This window comes from Patiria miniata, unplaced genomic scaffold (genome assembly GCF_015706575.1).
Source record: "Patiria miniata isolate m_02_andy unplaced genomic scaffold, ASM1570657v1 HiC_scaffold_10, whole genome shotgun sequence".
Lineage (NCBI taxonomy): Eukaryota > Metazoa > Echinodermata > Asteroidea > Valvatida > Asterinidae > Patiria > Patiria miniata.
In genome coordinates, this window is record NW_024037048.1 from 8,918,509 (window position 1) to 8,941,643 (window position 23,135).

Here is a 23,135-nt window from a genome sequence, read left to right on the forward strand (position 1 = left end):
TTGTTTGGGGTTGGATATGGAAAGTTTTGGCAATTAACATCACATAGAAACAAAATCATAAAAATTTGCAACAGCATAAAACGTTTTTATTAATAACTTCAAAGGTTACTGTCTTATCTCAAACAGTGAAGCAACTTTGCTGAACGTGCAGTTGAACATTAAGTGTGTTTTGAGTGTCGTGCTGTATCAGAAACAAAGAATTTTACATCATTGTGTTAAATTTGGAAATAACGTCACAACTTTTATGACATAAAATCTGAAAAGAAGGAATTGAAATAGACTGTTGCTTGTAGTGATTGACGACAATCATGTAGCAAGTCATGAAGACCGGTTCTCTTTTGAATAGTTACATCATCGAGGCTAGAGAGCTTGTTACCATGGCAACGCATCTTTGCTTTTGTCTAATTTATATTCACCACTGCAAAGTACCCGCTTGATGACATTGGTGTGTGTTTAGGACTCTGGTAGCTAGTCGACTAGTAAATATGGCAATATTTTGTGGTTAATGTTACAGAAATTAAAAAAACTTTGTATTATTAAAGCTTGTCCATAGCATTGTAAAGCAAATTAAATTAACACTAAAAACCACCAAAATACACTTTTTTAAGCAAACTTTTGTTTTGTTGGTGCAAAGCTAATAGAAGTAAATACAAGTGATTTTGTTTCGAAGAACAAAGGCCTAGCCCTTGTTCTTTCCTTATTATAATAAACTTATAATTGTTAATAACTATACACAAGATGTAAATTAGTAAAAATTGGGTCATTTTTTGACTTATCTTTAAATTAAAAACCAGATATATTTGAGTCGAAACATTTACTTCTACTTCGCCAAAAACCCTTTGTGTATAACATTAAGCAGAGTGTAAGTCTTGCTATTTTATGGTATGTAGTAATACGTTGTCGATTCAGCTATGAGTGCATGGGTTGTTTAATGACAAGTTATAATTATAATCTGTGTGTATGGTTTCTCTTAGCACTTTTTTTTTTAGTTGCAGTTTGGTTTTTCGGTATTTTCGTGCCAGAGTAATCAGGTTGTGACAAACAAGAAGTGAATATTTTGTCTGTAATAAACGCAAGAAGAAGCTTTTTTCCTTGGATATGTAACTTTGCTTTGCAGAAACTCATGTCATTTACTCTATTGTTTGAATGGAGTAACGGAAATATTCAAATACAGATGGTGAAGAAAACATTGAACAAAATAGCTAAAACATAAATATATTAATCAAAATGATAAATTGATATCTAGATAAAGCATACAAAAAAGCCTTCGTCTTCAAAATACAAATGATCCTTCCTTCCTCAGGGGCGTGGTGAGACCGATTTTAATTGGTGGGGGTGACAATATTTGTGGTCAGAGGGCGTCACAGAATTAACAATTTAGGGGTTGATTTTTTTCTCAGAGAAATTTCCGAAAGAGGTAACAACTTTCCTAAAAAAGAAAATTGGTCATAGTTTAAAAATGTTGAAATTCTTCAAACGGAGGCCCATTCCTTCCTAGAACCCAAAACATAAAAATTCGACCCCAAGAAATTAAGATATGTGCTGAAATATTGAATGTCTATGGTGAAAAGCTTGAAGGATCTAGGTTAAGGACGCTCGTTCACGTGATCCGCGATTACTAACATTACAAATATCTGTCGGCTATCAGTGTGACAGACGCGTTGAAATTAATCTGCTCAGGTTATTGGATTGCAGTAACTGTATCTTGCAATCTGTCCAAGTCATCCATAACGTCTTCATATCATGTCATCCGCATGGCAGACAGTCATCAACGGAGCATCACTTACTGCGAAACGCAGCGGTAGATGATTTGTCGAGAATGCGAGGCATGTATCTTTCGACTCGCTTGTGAGTAAGATCCTTGCTGTGGCGATATCCATGTTATGCTATCAGTATCACTGAAGAGTTTCGAATTCATAGTTGGATTCTTTCCTTCTGAAAAAAAATCCTTGTCTGATTAAAATATCAAAAAGTAGGATTGGAACTTGAGATAAATTGTAAAAAAAAAAATCAATAATGAAAGGAAGCAATTTACATTCCCCTAGAGTTTTGAACTTTGGGGTACATGTACATGTTATAACCTGGTTTGTACATGTACATGTACTCAGAAAAAAATGTGAAAAACTTCTGGAATGTGATACTTCACTTCACAAGAATTCCATGTTGTAAGAAACCGACGCTTTCTTAGAACAAAGACCGTTGATGACTGACAGACTTTGGCTGTGTCAATTTATCTTAATAGGCTTAATAATAATTGCTTATTTTTGTTTTGATTGGCAATTATTTCAGTCTCTGTATTTTAATAAGCCTCTGTACTGATGACGTCACACTTTGTTTACATGTGCACTTTCCTATGGAGCCAGTGAGGGCCCATGGTCCACTGAGCACCATAGGAAACCACACACGTAAACAAAGTGTGACGTCATTAGTGCAGAGGCTTATTAGGTAGTACCATTTCCAGACTTTTTGTCATTTTCTGTCCTTTTTTTAAAGCATTAGACCGCTGAATGATGTACAACGTTTTTCATTGCTAGAAAGAGTAGTTTCGTCAGTGACCACCTCTAACCACACTCGATCGCCAACCTCGAGCTCTAATGTCGCGGCATTCGTTATCTGATCGGAGTTACCGTTGAGGGCGCCTCCTAGCACGCTCACCACCGGCGCGCCATCGTGCATGAGACTAACTGCTGCATTTTTTATGGCAGCAAACCTACACACGGAGAATGCGAAGTAAAAGACGCCCCCTCGCGTGCTGGTAAAGACGCCCGTGTCACCATCAAAAGCGTCGCCTACGTTAGTGATGACGTCACCCCGTGGGAAAACGATGACGTCACCGGCGTTGGCTCTGACACTGGAAGACCGAGCCGCTGTGAATGCCAGCTTTGATGTTGATGTATCTATGGTAGGCTCTGATTGTCGTAGTCCTACCATGATGTGATCATTGTCACCTTTGTCGTCTGGTATCCTAGTGTCGCCTGTTGGTCTATTACGCTTCTCGTTCACAGTATATGTGACACATGAAGTACATGCTGGTCCTGGCTCACCTATTTCGCCTTTGTCACCTTTTGGCCCATCCTGACCTCTCAGTCCTTCATCACCTTCAGGTCCTGAGTCTCCCTTCAATCCCTTACTGCCTTTATCGCCTTTAGGTCCGATAGGTCCTGCAGCTTGTGTTTCTGTCTGCTGCTGTGGTCTGTAGTAACCTACATGTTCTAGATCAACTTTAGGTCCCTGTTCGCCTGGAGGTCCTGGGTCACCCCTTAACCCTTTGTCTCCTTGATCACCTTTACCTCCAGGTTGTCCCTTAGCACCGTTTGCACTTGAAGGTCCTGCAGGTCCTCGGGCGCCTAAAGGCCCCCGATCGCCTTGAGATCCTGTGTAACCCCGTGGTCCTCTGTCACCCCGTGGTCCTCTGTCGCCCTTGGGTCCTGGGTCACCTTGAGGTCCTGGGTCGCCTTTACTGCCTGTGTCACCTTTAGGTCCCACAGGTCCTGGCAATCCTGGAATTCCATGCGACCCTGGAATGCCGGGGACAGCAGACGATGACGTAAGACACAAACAGGACAAAGAACATATGGGTCCCTCTAATTGCTCTTCCGATTTAGAATTAGGAGGATTTGTTGCTCCTAGTACGTAAACGAAGACCTCGAAGACAGAAAGTACAATCAGGATAAACATCATCTTGGACACAAACCGGCTTTATTACTTTCGAAACATAAGACTACCTGTACTTGTTTGTCAAGTTTGAGTGTTCATTTAGTATCAGATGTTACGTATTAAAGATCGATCATGAGAAGGTTACAAAGTCTGAGAGTATGGCCTGGTTGGCAGATACACTGATCAGAGCGGACGGAATGTGAATCATGGACTGAACATTTTCCCACATTGTTATTTCTCAACTTCTCTCAATGTAATGTGACATGACATGCCCCCATCGCGACCTTCTCGCGATAAGACAAGTGTCTACGTGATGATATCAAACATTCTCAAGATTCTACGCTGAGAATTCCAGAGCTGTGATAACTGCATGCCATTGTATACCATTGATATGTCACTTTGATGTGCTCAAATTGATAATTTGTAGTTGTGCGCATCATGCTCATTCAGACTTGGGTTTTGAATAACAAAATGAACAAGATACAAACTAAGATTTAATTTCACTTTCATGACATTGGCATTTTTGTTTTGGAAAACATCAAGATGTGTGGTAGAGACTTACCACCGTGTCTTGCTCTGACTGACAACATATTTTTGAGTGAGAAACGGCATAAAAATTGTGGTTTGGAAGATATAGCTGAAAAAACCTTTATATCTGAGAAAACCTTTTTTTCACGTGAACTCTCGCACAGCAATGAGTTTACATGTACATTAACTTAACACCCCTCACTGGTCAGTGGACGAGTCTAATAACTCGCGGAGTGACGTATGATAACGATCAGCACGCGACCGGTTCATATCAGTCTCGGGGGGGATATCGGGTTAAGTTGGATCGGCAGGGTTTGTTTGTGTTGGTTCGTGCATGGCTCGTGCTAGCCTCTCTCTTCTGCGAGTGAATATAAAACCGAGTGACCATGAGCATGTCTTGCCAGAAGTTTGAAAGAACTGTAAAAAGGAGTGTTTCTTAGAATGAAGAAAATGGTCTTCGCCTTCAGACGTGAAACGTTCGAGGCCAGTGATTGTGAGAAGCCTTTGACAAGACTGACGTATTGAGAGAAGTCTAATGATTGACTCCCTGGTCTAATGACCCATTTATGGTGGGTACACATGTGCCCCTTGTTACTCGAGACACCATACACGTAGATACCGCAGGTCCTTTCAGTCTGCAGACTGTGCGCCGGTAGCTTGCCAACAACACTGTAGAGCTTGTGGTGACTGCTAATCTATTTTACAAAGACCAAAATCCCACTGTTAGGCCAGGCCGACTGTACCCCCTGCATAAAGCCGGTAGTGAAGAACTGGTTGTGAACATTCACCGGCTCCAAACATGTACATGTACATGGTTAGCCGGTAGTCACGGCGTTGCATTCATTAATTAACAATGTGGAGAAATAATGGTGTTTTGACACGTACAACAGTCTAGCTACAAGACCACTCTACAACTTGGTTTCTCAGGACACCAAGCTAAGTTATCAATTTCTTCAAAGGACCAGGATTTGATGCTCTAGAATATCCAAGTTCTGATGTCGTGTTGGAGTTAGCACGCCAGCTGTTCAGTGCCGGACTTTAGACCGGCCACCGCGCACTGCCGTTATTTTCGTGGGGGGAACAATGTCCTATCGACCCATGAGAAGTCGTAGCAGTGGCGCCAGCGGGATGATCGTTCCGGAGTACAAGATAGCACTGCTGGGCAGTTTAGGGGTCGGCAAATCAGGTAAGAATTGAATACGAGTTTATTATGAACACAATGAAACCTTTTATTTACATACAATTACAAACAACAGGAGTTTAAGTGTAAACGAAAAATACAAAATTGAGTCAACTGCTAGCTGTCGACCTTTTTTTTTTTATGTGTATCGATCCCATTTTATCAGCTGTTTGTCGATTGTGTTGTCTAGTCGGCACACCTTTTTAAATTTATTGATCTGTCCCATACCATTGTGCTCAAATACTCTCTTGCGGTATTTTTGCAAAACAAAGTACTCTCTGTCTGTTTCACGTCTGCTTAGGTAAAGAACAAGTTGAATGTGCTTATTAAGTTATTAGTGCCTTTTCCATTCAGTCATTTTTGCTCTAGTTTTATTTAAAACTCACAGTATACCACAGTATACCATCATCAACCATCATTGCTCTCCTTATTGTTTCTTTGTCCAATTCTTGACGTCTCTTTGTATCCATGGACACACCTGTGTTATTTGTTTCTAAGAAAAGTTGAGTACTGTCAGTGATTAAACTATTTTTGTAGTGTATAGAAAATCCAACATGAAAAATGAAACTTGTCTAAAAAACAGAATTTCCAACCCTCCAACTATAAAAATGTCAAGTTTAAATAAATTTCATTCCAAGTTTGATCGTTTTGGTTTTTTTCTTCAAAAGAAGAGCCCCAAAATGAGTGGAAGATTTGGGACTCAATACTGTGTATGAGAAAACCAAAACTTAAGCTTTGAAAACATGCAAAGCAAGAAAATAGACTGGCACCTGAAACAGCAAGTCCAACAACCCTTCAGTACTGCATTAATCAACTGTGCCAAAAGAAACATCTGGCATGTGTGATACTAGTCTCTATTTCTACACATTTCTCCATAGTCAGCCACCAGACTAATGACAATGAATGAAGAGGTCAGTCTTTTCTAACAGTTGGACCATGGTTGGACATGTACCAGTCTAGTCTTTAGCCTCATTTTGAAATCGTTTGACTTCCCTCTCATGTGCAAAATATTGAAGAAAATTTTCCTTTAAAAATTGAATTGAGTCTCCAAACTTGGTTGGTGAAATACCGAGGACCTTTTCTTTTGCCCAATGAAACTTTTGGAGAATTTTGCTGGCTAAAGAGTGAGTAAAGTTGGTCTGATTTCGTTTTGCATGTTTTGCAGCACTAACTGTTTGGTCATGCAATAAAAAAGCCAGAAAAATTTGAAATCAATAAATGTCACAATTGACAAAAACACGAACTGATTCCGTCTATCCCTTTGGGGGAAATAACTCCGTGGTCTTGTATCATAATGTTGAGTGAAAATAAAAGACTATTATAGAATTCCGATTGTTCATTTTTGTCCAGCTGCAATTTTGCTGTAGTCAAACAGCCTTGTTTGCTGTTGCTGCAACCTCAATGCACAGTAGACATTGTAGCCACCGTCTATTCTTTACTACATTCCACGCGACTTGCCGTCCATTGTGCCCCGCATACCGATGCATTCTTGCACTTTACAGTCCTTCAGACCCCTTCAAACACTTTTATTCAGTCAAACATCCAACAAAAATAAGGTAAACTGCTCAACGATCGGTATCCCTCAAGAGACGGCTAATTCGGTTGATCTTTTGTCATCTACTTCGTTCTCTGACTTATTAGCGCTTATATTAGCTGATTTAGGAGTAGCGGATTATTTGAACGCATTTTCTCGCTGGAGATTTCTATTATTTTCGCTAGATCCTCGCTCAGTCAGAGTCGGTCTGCTGACATGACCTCAGAGTAGACTATCTGAAAACTGAGTGACTGACTGAAGTAACTCTATAATGTATGTCTTCAACTGAGAAAAGTTGCATGTAAACTTGCTAGTTGAAAATGTCTTCAACTAGGCAGGTTTACATGCAGAAAGTTCCTAGAGAAAATTCCTTCTTTTTGATTTGCAGTAATAAGAAATGGTCAACAGAATTAATAACATGTTAAATTCGAACCATATGACCGTATTTATATACGTGTACTTCCTTTCTAATTTATATCTACCGACTGTGCAGTTTCATTACGTGGGCGTTATCGCCTACTACTCCCCCGTTGCTAGAATAACTCAGGTCATTAGGACATCCAACAAAACCTTCAATGGAGTTTCTAAATCTACCACCCTATTACCAAAAGCAAAGTTCACCTTCTTCTGTAGCACCGATGGTCATTTTGGCGTCGTAAAATCCCCAGCCATGCCAAATGGCCCATTTCTGTTTCTTTGTTTATCTAAATGTGATAGTTGAACACCAAAGTTGGAAGTTTTATAGCTCGGAGGTGAGAGGTGATCATGCTGATACCTAGATATTTCTTTTGAGGATATACGAGAAAAAATGAAAAAGTTGGGGACAAAAGGACTTTGTTTGAAATGCCACCCATGGCGACACACTCGGTGTGGTTGGGAATAATAACCTATAATGTTTTCTGTAAGGTCACATTATATTGCACTATTGTGGTTTGGTGATTGTAAAATTGCGGTTATTTAGATTAAAGGGCATGACATGAATTTTTCTTACAGGGCAAAAAAAAATAGTTCTGCTTCCGATTACATGGCGTTCGAAAATAGGGTAGGTAGGTAGGGCCTTTGTGGCCCAATTTTTTGTGAACGATCATTTGGAGGCGTCTGCGTGTAAAAGGTAGAAATTGGTGGTTTTGGGTATTTTTTCCCTCATTTTTCCAATAAAAAAAAATAGAGTAGGGGCTGTCAGAATAGGTTATGTAAGGAAACCGGAAGCAGAACTATTTTTTTTTGGCCTGGGAACATAATTTGTGCAACTTTATAATCTTTAAATGTATGGAAACTATTTGACATCCCTTTTTGGTTAATTTTAATCCAAAGTGCTCTTCTTTAAACATTTCAAATTGTCCATACTTTTCCGGACAACCGAGGGCACTGTTGCTGTGATGTCATTTCAGGAAGACACTGTTCAGTTTAAGGTTTTCAGTTCAAATTTTGAACCCAAAATGTTCTCATATAAAACATATTTGAGAAAAGTTTGCTCATTGGCTTACTGCCATGCACTGACACAACGAATCACCAAAGAAAAGAAATTTTAGGACAGCGAAATATCTAAAACTCTGGCAACTTTTGGTGCTAAACTTCCCTGCAACATTGAGGTTTCTGCCTGAAACGACATCACACTTTTGCTCATGAATATGGAAATTCGCATTAGCATAAAAACCAAAGGCACCAAAATACCTTGAAAATGGCAAAACGAAAATTGAAAATATGGTTCAATGGGACAAAAACATGCTTTTTGGAGGATTGCATGAACAAATACATATGGCCCTTTAAAGTATAACAAGGGAATGGAGAAGTTGCATTGTCTTTCGGACTCTGGGAGACTTAGGCAAACATTTATCGTCGTTCGTGTGTGACAATCTTTGAGGAACAATTCCATCTTCGTTATGTTGAAACAAAATACGCTTCTGCTTCCTCGCACCCATAATCGTACCACTATTGCATTGAGTGACAGATTCTATGCATTCGATACCCAATGAAAACAGAACAGTTGCAAGTGCAGTCTCGTGTGCACAGCGACTCTTCTAGTACTTTTAAGCAGATCAATCAGTTTTGATAGTATTCTGAAAGCATCTGGTATTGACTGAACGTGATGCGGCAGTGCAGCTTCCAACTTGACCCACAAATTCTGATTCAACTGCCTCAACACTGCACACTTTAGGCAATTTGCCGATACTGACTTCAGATGGCGTCAAATATCTTCGGCTCTCATTCTGTTGCTGCAATACGGTATCTCGTTAACCTTGGGAATAATAACGCTGTAATCCTCATAGTTTGTGCATCTGTCAAACATAATCAATCGTGCAACTGTAGAAAGATGCTCGCGTGAAGGAGAAACCACAAAAATGCTCGAATCAACGCACAGTCTGCGGTTTAGCAATTATGTCTGGCGATTGAACCTTTTTACCAGACTTACATGTAGATCTGTTCTGCACTTCTTTTATCGTGTCCATATTAAATTTCTTGGAAATTTGCAACAAATCTAACAGGAAAACGAGTTTTTTTATTTGTTTGTTGGGGTGTTTGTTTGTTTGTGTTTTTTTTTTAACACATTTTTGACTTTGGGACTTTGTTTGCACTACAAACATTCTCCTCAATGTACATAATTAGGGATGGGTCCCTCATTTACTTTATTATTTCCCTCGAAAACTTATTTGCTCGGCGCACTGTGGTTTTATTTTTTATAAAGCTTGAGTGGAAATATTTGTTTAAAAAAGAACGATATTGTTGAATAATTTTCTGCATGAATACCATCATTGAGAGACTTGTTCTTCTGATTCTTTGCAGCTTTGACAGTCAAGTTCATCACCAGACGGTTTATAAATGAGTATGATCCAACATTAGGTAAGTAAATTGTCATCTTACTTCAGATATTACTGTCTTTTCATTGACCGGTGAGGGCGCTATCAGACAGATTTTTGTGGGTTATACATCAACGAACATCGTACGTCATTGTGTATGTTTTAAATTCATATAAACAAACTACCAGGCCTAGTCTGGTGCGTTGACACGTTGGCCTTATGACACGCTTCGTGCAAATATTTTGGTTTAGTCCTTCGTTAATTCAATACTGCTTTGAAGGCTGTTACATGAAAAATTAGTTTTGAATCGATTCAGCACTTTATGTAAGGTTGCAGGTCAGTTATAGACCCGATTTTGCCTACGCCTGCCAAATCACGATTTGCATGCCCTCAATTATTTTGCTATTTGAGCATTTTGTGGGCCATGAACTTGAGGGTTTGTAAAAATGAAGGGTCGAAGCCATGAACAGAACTGTTAGCTCGTATTTCTGTGAAATTCGGATGAAATTGGGCCCTAAAATTGCTCTATTTTGCAATGGAGCGCAGGCATTATTTTTCAAAATGGCAATGGGCTTCAGGACTACTTTTAGGGGCGATCATAATGGATGCAATTTTCTCCCAAAAGTCATTGATTAGCCCAAACAAATGGAACAGTAATACTTTTTGGGAAGTGGGCGTCATTATCACTGAGTTATATGGCAGTCTATTTACTGAACTGCAACCTGTAATTTTTGTCTACCATATTTCTTCCACAGTTTTAACACTTTTTTTACGTAAACAACGCCAAGTATTAACGAGGTTAAGGACACCGCGTTAGCTCATTTTATTGCCCCATTGCTCTATGCGTCAGTTAAAAGACATCTTCGGATCATGTTCTGAATACATGTATATAAAAGATTCTCACAAGAGACAAGTTGATTTATAACGAGCAATTTAGGTCAAGCACTTCACATTACATTATCTCCCCATAGTCTTACATTCATATCTGTCTTCTATTTATCACATCAATACATTTCTAATTCACGAATTTCTTGTTTTCGTGTATGTTCTATACTTCTCAATAAAACCCCAAGTTCACTTGCCGTTGCGTGTCAAGGAATCGCCAATGGACCCGCGAGTGCCATGCGAACACATGGTGACCATAAATCATCATCCGTTCTGCGCAGCACGTGCCGTGTCGACTGAGAAAAGACTCGAATAACGGATACGCGAAGAAAAACTTATAAATCTCCTCTTAAATGTCCCTCGTGACGTCACAAATTGCCCAGTACGTGGTATTTAGAGGGCAAATACTTTTACGAATGTCACGTGGGTAAGTTATTATTTTTACGACACCGCCGACATTTTTATCACATATCTTCAAGTTTTTGTAGTTGAACTAATATCATTGTAAAGGCAACTTCGTGTCGATGTCGAGTTCGCTACTAAGAACTTCTTTGAGGTACTTACTTTCCAGATGAAGTAATTTGTTCACAATTTCAGTATCAAAAATATTTTAACCACATTCCGGAACATCAAATTGAGGTCACTTTGTTTTGAAACAACAAAGAAAATATTAACCATGTTAACACGGTTGGTATGTAAGTGCATTTTACTCTTTGGTGTAGAAATATGTACCTCAATACTAGCAGCGTATTTTTTTGCTTTTGGAAATTGCACCACAACCGGTCATTATAGTGACAGTGTGGCCTATTCGCGAATAGCATATTTCTAGGACAATCAATTTGTGATTGTACCAGTCATGTTTTGCCAAACAAACTGACACGTTGTCCGTTGTTCAGTATCTACCTCCAGTTGTAAGACGTGACGTCATCACTTGAGCGAGGAAGTCTGGATGTTGAGTTCTGTTTACAAGGAAGATGATATGAATCACCCTTCATATTTTAGCGATGTAGTAATAGACTGGCACGTGTGGTGTTCTGAAACAAAACAGACTGTATGTCGTGTGGCAGTACGTGCGCATCAGCACGTTGTCTTGGATAGACGACATGTGTAGAAGTAATTGATAGTCTATCAAATAGTATTTGATACATGTGCTGCAAAAATGGTATCACTGTTGAATGCTTGAAACTGTTTGTGATTAGACTAACTTCTCTGCCAGTTTCGTGGCCAAGGTTCGAATCAAATCCGGGACTCACGTGGAGTATCTTCGTCAGTCCCTTCTTTGTCTCGTGTATCTTCATCAGAAATTGAAAACATTTTCGATTTCCTCCACAAAAGGTTATTTTCTTTCTTGTATTCCATTAAGACTGTTGCGACAGCGGAGTTAACGATTTTGTTTTTGTCCTCGTAATTTTTGTTCAGTTTCATTATTGTGTGTCGTCATTTCCACTCCGATTTGCCACCTTTATGGCCCCCAGAAATCCCAGCAAAAGCATTATCTTTGGAATGTGTATGCTCAGCTGTGTGAAGTGTATTTATTCGCCACCATTTTATGATTTCATCGTAAATTATGGCGAGGGCAAAATGTCTCGAGGGATCTTGAGTGGAATTTGAACCTGGAGTTATGGCATAGTTCTTGTTTTGCTTGAAAGTTGAAGCTGCGATGAAAACATGTCATTGGGTTGTCTCAATCGCAACTTGTACAATATTTTTTGTTGATGATGTTGGAGTAATAGTATTTACATGTAATGAAGGATAAACTCCTCACAATCAACAACAAAGTAGCAGTAATCAGACTGGTATACACAAGTTTTTGTGATTTAGAAACGAAAACAACTGAAGAAGTCTTTACATATCCGTCTAGATAAACCCTTTCGTTCGTATAATAGTCTGGTTCCGTAACCTTGTTGTATCATCAACAGTGTACTCTATTGGTGAGCATTATAAGATTTCTTCATGTATTGTATAAGAGACGATCGCCATTTTGTGGTTGTCCCAGTTTTTAGTTCACCTATACGCGAGGATTCTTCCGCTTTGCGCATCTTCACTAATTCAACACCATTCACGCTGAAAACTCAACAACACGCTACAAATTACGCGTCAAATCACATTAATGTTTACTGTCCTGAACAGTTCTTGGATTCCATCATGGCTGACTGGCTTAATTCACGGACAAACTTCTAGTAAGAGCAAGTCAACGACTTTATAGACATCTCAATGTCAGTGCTGTCACATTGATAAACTAGAAATCAAAGTTCTTATATTCGGAGAAGTTCTTATTCTAAAACCAAACATTTTATCAATTCAGGAACAATGATGATCTTTCAAACTTATACAATAACTTGCGCTTTGAAGTTTTACATAGATATTGGCCATAACAAACAAGCTTTCCTGTAGTTTTCTTGAAACATCGGCACCCGTTGAGCCCAAAACATTCACATCAAAGACTCTAAAAACTGTCTGAATGCTATAAATTTACACTGACATATACGTTTCAATGGTTTCCAAACCATGTTTGTGTATCAAAAGAATCGTAATTGATGAGATGTCTTGGACTTTACTTCAATGTTTCTTCCACTTTCCAGGAATAGTTGAGATGGATGAACGGGAGGGTTGATACTGTCTCAATCTTATCACTTTAATTTTCTTCAGTCATGCTTCAGTAACTTGCTTGACCGAGCGTTCAGTTATCATCGCAGTCTTCCGTAATGTTTGTCGGTTGTGATGGCCGGTTGTCATATCCTTCACTTAACAAGTACTATCTGTCCCATTGTGTCATTGTCACCCATTAATGAGCCATGTCACTCATTAGTGAAGCATGATTGACAGGAATGATTGCTTTGACATCGATGTGTCGCCACAGGTGCTCAAGGATTGGTAAACATTCCACTTAGCTTTCCAAACCGACTCATCACCTGGAGCACATACTGGCATGCAAGGAATGCACACCTGAGGAGCGCTCGTCTGAGTCTCGGATAACCTTGAGACTTTGTAAGACGATTGGGATTGTGTCTTATTGAGAGTTGGATTTTTCTGAATTTTTTTCGTCCTGTATGAAAACTAATTAGTAAAATTATGATACATAGGGACTTGCTACTTTTAAAGCTTCGTTATAGCTTTGTTTTGCATCCTTTAAAGTGAAATTTAAGTATATCTTCGGTTTGGTAATTGTTACATTTAGAAGTATTATTGCTTTTACTGTTTAATACATTACTAATCTAACAGACCTTTATCATGCTGCCACCATTTCAGTCATGTTCCCTGTATCCAATGATATAGTGCTGAATGATATTTATTTTTGTGCAAAAAGAAACCAGGCTATTTTTCCTTCCAGCCTCGCTTTGGTTACGTTGATTTGAATGGGAAAAATCAAGATGGCCGCAACACGATAAGACCTTACGCACGCGGAAGCCACACTCGATCGTGTTCCCTGAACGTATTTTATAAAATTGTGAACTGTTGAATGGGATGGTGCCAGACTATTTTTTTGCGGTCCAAGCCTCACTATTTCAATATTTGTTAACTGTGGCTCAAAACATTCGGGTATGTTTAATCGCAAATTTTAAATTATTCATCAGAGCAGACTGGTATTAATTTGTAATTAACTTTTATGTCATCGAAGTCATTTTGAGACTTTTTTTCAACTCGATATTTCATAGTGCTGTACGTGTTAGTAAACAATTTCATTCTAAAGTCAGATCTCGGATCCCAGGCAATCCAGATAATCCCAGAACTTACCTGATGAAGATAAAATTGAGTTTTTAACGAGGTTTTTAACGAGGTTTTTTAGCTGAGGATGAAAAAAACACAAACATATTTTGTGGTGCAGACAAATAATGTGTCCAGCGTGCCCGTGTATGAACTTGATGTAAATATCGCCGTCTGTGTGTATGCTGACGTCATAGTGTATAGTTGTCGGTATGAACTTGCTCAAAGTAATCTATGGACTTGAGACGGCTAAGCTCAGTAATGGACGCCACGTCGTGAAGTTATGCCAGCAATGGGAAAAGAAGTGGTCAACTGTCATAATATTCCACCGGAAATCCTATAATTTACAGCTCCATTTCACGTCACAGTCAACTGGAGATTTCATGTTTTTGTTGGGAAAACTCGCGTGCAATATATACGACACTATTCATATAGATCCTCACAGAGGCTAGTTGTTTTGTTTTTTTAAAGGATGATTTATGTTGTATTGTAAGAATTATGAGGAAAGCGCCATGCTTGTTTTTATTCCTAGAATTACACATTTTAAAATAACTTTGTTCAATAAGATGAGTGAATCGAACGATTCCCGTGTTTTCTACTGTGACTATATAGCTCCGTGCAGCTTGCACGGATTAGCAGTTTCTCGGAAGTATCCTCACATGACCTCAATTTATGACATTTTAATTGATTTGTTCAGAGTTTGTGATGCAGATTATCCAGCTTTTCGGCGGTAGGATCCTAGAACACAGCACGCCTGACAGTCAATCAAATGGTACACATCTGCAAACTAACTCAAAGGCTTATTACATTCTCCAAATCACACGAGTGTAGACAGAGGAATCCCGTCAAATCAGGAACAGGACCAGATAGTCACGCAACCTCACCGCTTCAGGCATCGCAAATAAACCCTTTCCCTTTTTCTATCGCGCTCATGGTACATGTGTGGAGTTCTTTGACGCGGGCGGAATGTATGAAGGACACCAGGACAGCTGTAGAGCGAGATGGACGCGATGATTTATCCCCGGGCGTGATAATGATTCCAGTCCGCGATTTGTACTTGCCGTAAAATCATAATTTCATAGGGTCAAAGTCATAACTACGGCGGCATTTTGCTTTGTGCATTTTTTGTCACAGCAGTGAAATTAATGTGTTTTTTAGTTGAGGTAGGCCTTTACAGGGTGAGTAAAAATAAAAAACGAAACCCAAATGGCATGACCAATTTTTGAATGAAGTTTTGCCTGTAGCAGCTTTGCCTGTAGCACTTTCAAAATCTAGGATATGAAAGCCCAAACAATGAGTTTTGTTTTAGTACAAGAATCATTCAAATCACTCATGTACTTTTCAAGTTACGGAATTTTGAACACAAGCACCGTTATTGAAAGTTCTGTCCACGGATCACAGAAAAGGTACGTGTTCTTTTAGCAAAACGAAAACAATTCACAGGCATCCCTTTGAGAATTGTTTTCGTTTTGCTGAAAGAACACTTGCTTTGTTGTGATCCGCGGACAGAACTTTAAAACGGTGTTTGTGTTCAAAATTCCGTAACGTCAAAAGTACATTAGTGATTTGAAAGATTCTTGTACTAAAAGAAAGCTTAATGACTGGGCTTTCATATCCTAGATTTTGAAAGTGCTACATGCAGAACTCATTCAAAAATTAGTCCTGTCATTTTGGCTTTCGTTTTTGTTTTACCCACCCTGTATAGAAACCGTCATACATTAAGTTTCAACCAAATTTTCATTAAAGAAAAAGAGTTTGCAGACCATGTTATATTTGTATTTGAAATACAGTAATTAAAAACCGCACTTTAGACTTCATTAACGATTAATTAATTTTACTCGCGTGTTACCATTTCGCTTGAGGGCGCTATGATGACGTCATGTACTGTTTCCTACCTCCATGTACTATGTACTAAGCAACGAACTATGTACTATCTGTTCCTGTGCCCACAGGGTTTACCCTTTTTGGTCCACCTACACAGACTTATGTCAAGTCAAGACTGCATTTCGTGCTAATCAATTAGGCTTCGCCCACCTGCTTGTCGCCAATGGCAAGCCAATTAAATGTTTTGTTCTGATTTTCTGGGCGAAATCCCAGAATAAAAGTCTAAAGTGGGAGACCCTGGCCCGAACATGAAAGCTGCATCAATAGCGAGACAAGGTAACATGTCTAAACATAGATCTATACTTCATAACAGACATCGAATCTATGGAATTGGAAAACATGCCTCCATTATCAAGCTACTCAGAGCCATAGGTTATACTTTAATGGGATGACCTACTGAAAACCTTCTCACTGTTATTTTAAAACTAACGTGGGTGAATGCATTGAAGTTTCTAAGTTGATTTGCAAATTTAAGCGTAATGCTGTACTTCAGTAGCCTGCTTGAGTTTTGGTTGAAAGCGCAGAATTCCCAAGAGATACAGGATTAAAATACTGAACTCCAACAACAAAACTTTAACCAAATGAAGAGGCCTTCGTTTAATCTGAAGTGTGTTTTTCTGTCAGTTCGCAAGAAGAGTCTTCATTCTATTATTGAACCGTTGTCATGCATCGTGTCTTCTTCCATGTGTCGGCAAAACACGTCAATCCGTTTTAATCACGTACCAATGAGTCGGAATCTTTTCTTCGGGATGCTCTCATGAGTGAAATCGGTTTGAAACGACCTTTGGTTTGGGCTCATCATTCGGATAAATCGTCTACCTCCCTCGGCGCATGGTGTTCTTTTCACAGACATCACAAGATTCAGCTCAGAGATCGAACGACCCTGGAAAAAAATCCCCTCCTTTGATGGATCTGCGTTCTGTAATCTATCACTAATAGAGATCCAAGCATATAAAAGTCAGATTTACCAACAATTTAACTCGGCAATTTCACCCTATTTTCAGGAATGTAATGCGACACTGCCATAAATTACTGATGTAAAAAATAAGTAATTAAAGGTCCAATGACCTCTTTTAATTAGATTAACGATTGATCGACAGCTGACAACGTATAGTGTGCATGTATATATAAACCGAATTACTTGGGACAGTTGTTAATTAGCGAGAATTATTTCCTTTATAAATCGGCCAAGAACACTTTCACAACATTGTGGGATAAAAAGTCAAGTCAAATTGATAAAATCGTTCCTAAAGTAAACTTTTAACTGCTCTTTCTGTTTTACCGCCTTTGGTTGTGATATAAAGTCGGTTTACTTCATGTATTTATTTTGATGTGTAAGGAACATAATCCATGTCCGTGTGCACCTTATTAATTAGCATTGTTGCAGCGCCCCCACGCGGTCAAATGTGGCGAAACAGACTTTTAATTAACAGCACAAGCCGCTATAGGCAACAAATCCTGTTTAACTGTTTAGTGACATCGAATACAGATCCTGTGAAACTGATAATCCACTTGGCGCCACTTTTCTGAAATCTTACACCAAAACATAAACTTTCTTTTCTCTAAATTTAGTAGTCGACCCGTAAGGTGAAACGTTGTTTAAAGTACTCAGTATTGGCGTCGGTTGTTCTATGAAACTTGACCAAACTGACCCCGATAGGGTTCTATAATTGAACTTGCATAACTTCTTTCAATCAGTGAACTTATATGTTTTCCCTCTTTATTAAATGCCTTAGATTTTAGGACGTATACCTTTGATGGAGAAGGTAACATTGTCTCATAAATTAAACATCGCTGAGTTATTGAAGTACTAGTTCGATATTTATCGAACATTATTTTGACCATTGGACCGCATGAGTATACTTTTCATCATTGCAACGTCAAGCGATATCCAATTTAATTTTTTGTCTTAGGAATGAGATTTTATGACGTATGTCTCCCGATGACGAGCAGAGCATACTGTTCGAAACGTCGAGTAAGGCAGCAAACCTCCCATTCGTCGTCCTAGAAATTATCCTAAATTGTTCGTCTCTGCGATGTAAGACTGATATATTTCTGGCTCACTGGCCATAGAGCCTATCCTTTCATGTTGTGATGTTCTGGTTTTAATGAACTCTCCATGGTTCGCTTCTAAAGGCGAACCAAGAACCCCTGTAGGGCCCTGCAGTAATTGTTCATTATCGACAAATGTCAAGGTGGCGAGTTTCAGCCATTTACTATCTCGCCTCTGCCTTTTATACATAATGCTATCTTGTTTTGCATGTAATATACATGTACAACTTTTTTGCTCCCGAAAATATCCTGCTGAAAATGTTGACTTTCTTAAGTTCAAAGTGTGATTGGTTTCCTTTTTTTGTCGTGTTTCAAGTTGTGGTAAGGTGTGGGTTTCCTGTTTCAGATATCATCGGGTTTACAAAATGCATCGTGACATTTTCATTTGGATGTTAGATTGCCTTCACAGCAGTCGTAGCCCCGGGCTGTTTCTCATCATTCCACATGGCTGGCTCCCGCGTAACACCCAAGTTCTTTCCATTTTCCCTCGGGAATCTTGACGAGGAATTTCCCCTCAAATTTGTTAGCTCACGCGGTCGTTGATGTGAGGTCTCGTCACTTGCTAAAATTTTTGGTATCAGTTTGGAAGCACGGAGTATCGTAGCCTCTGGCATGACGGTTATGATGTGATCACTGTCATTCAAGAAAAATATTATAGTTTTTGCCTTGAGACTATGTATTCTAGACACGTACAGAACCATACAACGTTGTTGTCCGGTAATACACCGTAATCGCCCTTAAGAAATTCATATTTAGAGAAATATGTAGCACCAAAAATAATTATGACTGGTAAGCCAATTTAATAAGCTACTTTTAGATGAACAAAATTACTTCAATTGCTCAATCCGTTCAAATTATATCACTGTATTTAAACCCTAAATTATGTTTCGTCCAAAAATGCGATTCCAAGAATTGTCGTTACAATTGCCTTTTAACATCACCAGCGATAAAGATCAGTTAAAAAGTTATTCAAGAAAGTCCTTTTGAAGGCCCGTCTTTAAAAACAGGTGGATTTTATAAATCCTATTTTTAGCCAAAGCAATATGTTGTGTACTACAGTTGTTAAAACAAGAATTCTGTGTCATTTTCTTTGTTGTGCCAAACAGTAAGAACACACAATAAATTGCTTTTATTTTGACAAATCTGATTTTAGGGGTACTTCGTTAAAAAAAAATGATAAAATTGTAAACGTGTAGAGCAATTGAAATGATTTTCTCACTTAATAGTTGTTTTATTAAATGGGCTTCCAATTAAGTCATAGTTAATTTTGGTGTTACATAGTTTGTTTTATATGAAATATATTTGTTTGTTTTGGGTCCGCTTTTTTGACTCGCCCTGTATAAAAAAGACAACTTTTTAGAGCATTGTCACACCAGTTCAAATCGTCAATCATCTGCATAACACTTCATTTGCTCTTACGGAACCTAAGGCTCTCGGCGGGATTCTAGCCCACGACCGCTACTTTGGAAGTGCAACGCAAGACCTAATGACCCCTCTAATTTCTAGGTTGGGGAGGTTTAAAAAGACGTCTTTGCCTTGTTGGTATAGCAGGAGATCGTGGGTAGAGTTCCGTCTGACCAAGCCTATGATGTAACTTTTCTCAAAAGGAATGACATCGCTGAACTTACAGCAATAACATTAGGCAAAATCCCTGTCAAGTTTTCATCACCCACCGAATTCCATTGTCAGCCACCGTCAATGTGGCACCATATTAACATCATATAAATACACATTCAATCATGTTATCGTAAGAAGCATTTCGTACATTGTTTTGATAGCTTCCCGGAGTATGTGATCACCACTTACTTAAAGTACACACTGACTCCTACGTCTCTCCTTGAACTTAAGTTAAAGATAGTTTTCGATATCGGAGATCAAACACTCGCATTCCTTAGCTCTTATCAGAGATATCTGATTATTTTTGGCTAGCCGGCACTCTGCCAATCAATTATGATTCAGTCTTGCAGGACATGCGATCCTTCTTATCGAGAGCAAAATGCCACAGAAAGTTTAATATTTCACAGAAAATATTTGGAATCTTTTGATAAGATTGTTGGAGGTAGACGCCTAATTTCAGGGTCAGGATTTGACAGGAATTCTGATCACAAGCAGAGCTGTAGAGGGCGGTCTAGTGATTTCTATGTCAACGGATGTTTCGGGATTTAAACAGGAACAACAATAGTCTGCTGCTTTTTCCTCCTTATCTCCGCATGGAGGCCCTTTATTTTTCAATTTTTAGCTATGAACTTGATATGAAATGAGGCGAACATGAAATGTCAGTGCACAGAACACTCCCTTCGTTGTGGAAAAAAAAATGCGAATTGGAGAACTGACGAAAATGCATTCAGATACAACAGAAAGTTTAGAATTCCACATGTTCGTTCACGCCTCCATCTTGCTGGATTTCTGCAAGTGTTTCTACGATGTTCAGGTTCGTCGATACCCTATCGTACTGGATTTCTTCGACCGGACGACATCGCTCCCCTCCGTACCTGAGTTATTCCTAGGTCAAGAAATACGCGGGTCATGCAACAGCACGCGTGGCACGTCCCAGGAATGGTTGTGAATCTGTCACTAAGATACCTCCGCTGATATAAATTTGCGGCACCGTTTCCTGTACTGATGCTCCCATTTTGGCCAATTAAATAGTTATTTGCTGTTTCGGTGGACCATCATTGGCATTCTCTGAGGGGAGTGTTGAGTGGGACAGTAAATCACGCGTGCTGTAATTTGGTCGTAATTTAGCCGGCCACAAATTGCAAGTTGCGGCGTGTCCCAGGTTGAGCTGGAAAATTCACAGATACTCTTTCTGTTTACCACGGCATATTGCATGAAAAGGCTTTTCACTACGGGAAAATATATTATACACCTGTTTACAAACAACACACTTGTTAATGACGTCATACTTATTCAAATGACGATGTTGACGTGAGTGTGACGTTACACCCGTCTTGCTAAAGTCATAAGCTTTTAAAGAAATTTCTTGTTTTATTGCTGCGATGTGATTCTTGGATGGTTGTTCATTTGTTGTCGTTTCAGAGGACACATACTCGAAGGAAGATGTCATTGATAACCAGACGATGCTAGTTCGTCTGATGGACACTGCACACGGGGTAAATGAACTAAAACAAGCTTGATTAAAACTCCCCATCCCCGTCAGAATTCTGACTCAGTCCCTTCAGAACTTAAATTCGTTCTTGCCTATAAGCAGTTGCTTCAAAATTTTAGATAAGACTTTTCTCTTTCCTACATTTTCTTTCTGATGTGATTTCTTTTTTCTTTAGGATGCAGAGAACCTTGAGCGTTATATTCAATGGGCCGATGGCCTAGTGGTCGTGTACAGCATTACCAGTAAACACAGCTTCAACTATGCCAAGAATCTCCTTCAAGAGGTCTCCGAGTTACAGAAGACGAGGGATACCCATGAGGCACCTGTTGTGCTCGTGGGAAACAAGAACGAGATGGAAAGATACAGGTTAGATGTGCTACCGTTGAGGGCAGCATTCATGTCGGATATGTACCGTTGAGGGCAGCATTCAAATTATAACTTTGAGCGAAAATTCTATTTTCTTGCCGGATTTATGCAGTGAATTTAAAGTGCATACACGTGAAAGACATTTAGAACAAAAGTTAAAGTCCTCAGCAGCACTTGAGGGGGTAGACAGAAATTGGAAGTACACAATGTCTCTGTTTCACAAATTGAAATGATTCAATGATTTGAAATTATTTAGCTCATTTATTTCAATTTAATGCCTTTTTGTTACAGTTGTCCTTACTTTTATGTTTGTGGTTTCTTTTGACGCACAGGCAAGTTAGCAAGCTGGACGGTAGCTCACTAGCCACGCAGTACGCATGCTCATACCACGAAGTCTCGGCCGCTGGCGAATTCGAGGATGTGGAAAATGTCTTTCACGAGACTGTGCGCGAGATTCGGCGAGAAGCTGAACGACACATGCCCCTTAAGCCGCTGTTTATTAGCGAAGAGAAGACTGTCCCAGCCTCGCCGCCCTCATCGAGGAAAGACCGCGATCGTGCAAAATCTCCGCAGCCTAAGGCGCCCAGAGTACTGCAAAAGAGAACAGTGTCTAGCTTCAAGTTCTTCAACAAAGGATTCAAAATATTTTGAGGAAGGAATCGGTCGTCTTGGTGATTTTACCTTGATTTTAATTTAGACTTGATATCGACAGCCTTCATTCACTAAGGTCATGTGATCGCTTGACCTCCATTTGGTCTACCCATGGTCTACCACTGAGCTTTTCCAATTGTGAAATATCAAGAAATAGCCCTTGGATATTAGTTCTCGCCCGTGACACAGGTGGAAGGCATTGTGATCTAACGGTATTCAGCGTGAACTCCCAAGGCTGATCTCGGTCTACAGTGACCATCGTGGATTTCACCTCGGCAAAACGGCTTCAATGAAAATCAGGTGACTTGAACAGGTATTCAACACCTGATGTTTGTTCATTGTGCCAACCTGGTGACCCGATACTGACAGGTGTCAATAAATGCCTGTGGATATCACGTGGCACTAGCAGGTGGCGATCACCCGTGATTGATTAATATTGTCCAACCTTGTGACCCGATATGACATGTGTCAACCAGGTCAATTACCTTCCTCCACCACCTGGGATAAACACCTTGCACTTTCAAGGGAATGTGATAACTTTTTTAGAATATAAATTGTTGGGTCTTTAAATAGATCCATCAATAATTCCCAAAATGTCTTTTACATTTTGTTATACCCTTCGGGTTTTAGGGATCCTAACAATAGGGGACCATCCTTTTGCTTTACAATGTCTGTAAGTAGTTTTAATAAGGCCAAAAAAAATAATGTCAGTCTCTGGTCAGCGCGCGCGTCGATTTTAATCATGCGCGTCGATCTTTTTTTTTTCCAAAATGTTACGCGGAAGCT

The 23,135-nt window shown here is 39.3% G+C and overlaps 2 protein-coding genes across 2 annotated transcripts; one reads left to right on the forward strand and one right to left on the reverse strand.

Moving 5' to 3' along the window:
* Positions 1–2,381: 2,381 nt before the first annotated feature.
* On the reverse strand, positions 2,382–3,681 carry LOC119740586 (complement C1q and tumor necrosis factor-related protein 9A-like). Its single transcript, XM_038215938.1, has one exon. It carries the CDS (start codon positions 3,679–3,681, stop codon positions 2,488–2,490), a length of 1,194 nt encoding a protein of 397 aa, XP_038071866.1. The 3' UTR covers positions 2,382–2,487.
* Positions 3,682–4,497: 816 nt separating this feature from the next.
* On the forward strand, positions 4,498–23,033 carry LOC119737145 (ras-like protein family member 12). The gene is made up of 5 exons (XM_038211267.1): positions 4,498–5,371; positions 9,684–9,740; positions 21,263–21,336; positions 21,508–21,698; positions 22,031–23,033. The coding sequence occupies exons 1-5, from the start codon at positions 5,269–5,271 to the stop codon at positions 22,347–22,349; spliced, it is 744 nt and encodes a 247-aa protein (XP_038067195.1). The 5' UTR covers positions 4,498–5,268; the 3' UTR covers positions 22,350–23,033.
* The last annotated feature ends 102 nt before the right edge of the window (positions 23,034–23,135 follow it).

Coding starts and splice junctions, on each gene's coding strand:
- LOC119737145 (XM_038211267.1), top strand. CDS start 5,269: ATGTCCTATCGACCCATGAGAAGTCGTAGCAGTGGCGCCAGCGGGATG. Junction 5,372..9,683: donor TTTAGGGGTCGGCAAATCAG/GTAAGAATTGAA, acceptor GATTCTTTGCAG/CTTTGACAGTCAAGTTCATC. Junction 21,337..21,507: donor TGATGGACACTGCACACGGG/GTAAATGAACTA, acceptor TTTTTTCTTTAG/GATGCAGAGAACCTTGAGCG.
- LOC119740586 (XM_038215938.1), bottom strand. CDS start 3,681: ATGATGTTTATCCTGATTGTACTTTCTGTCTTCGAGGTCTTCGTTTAC.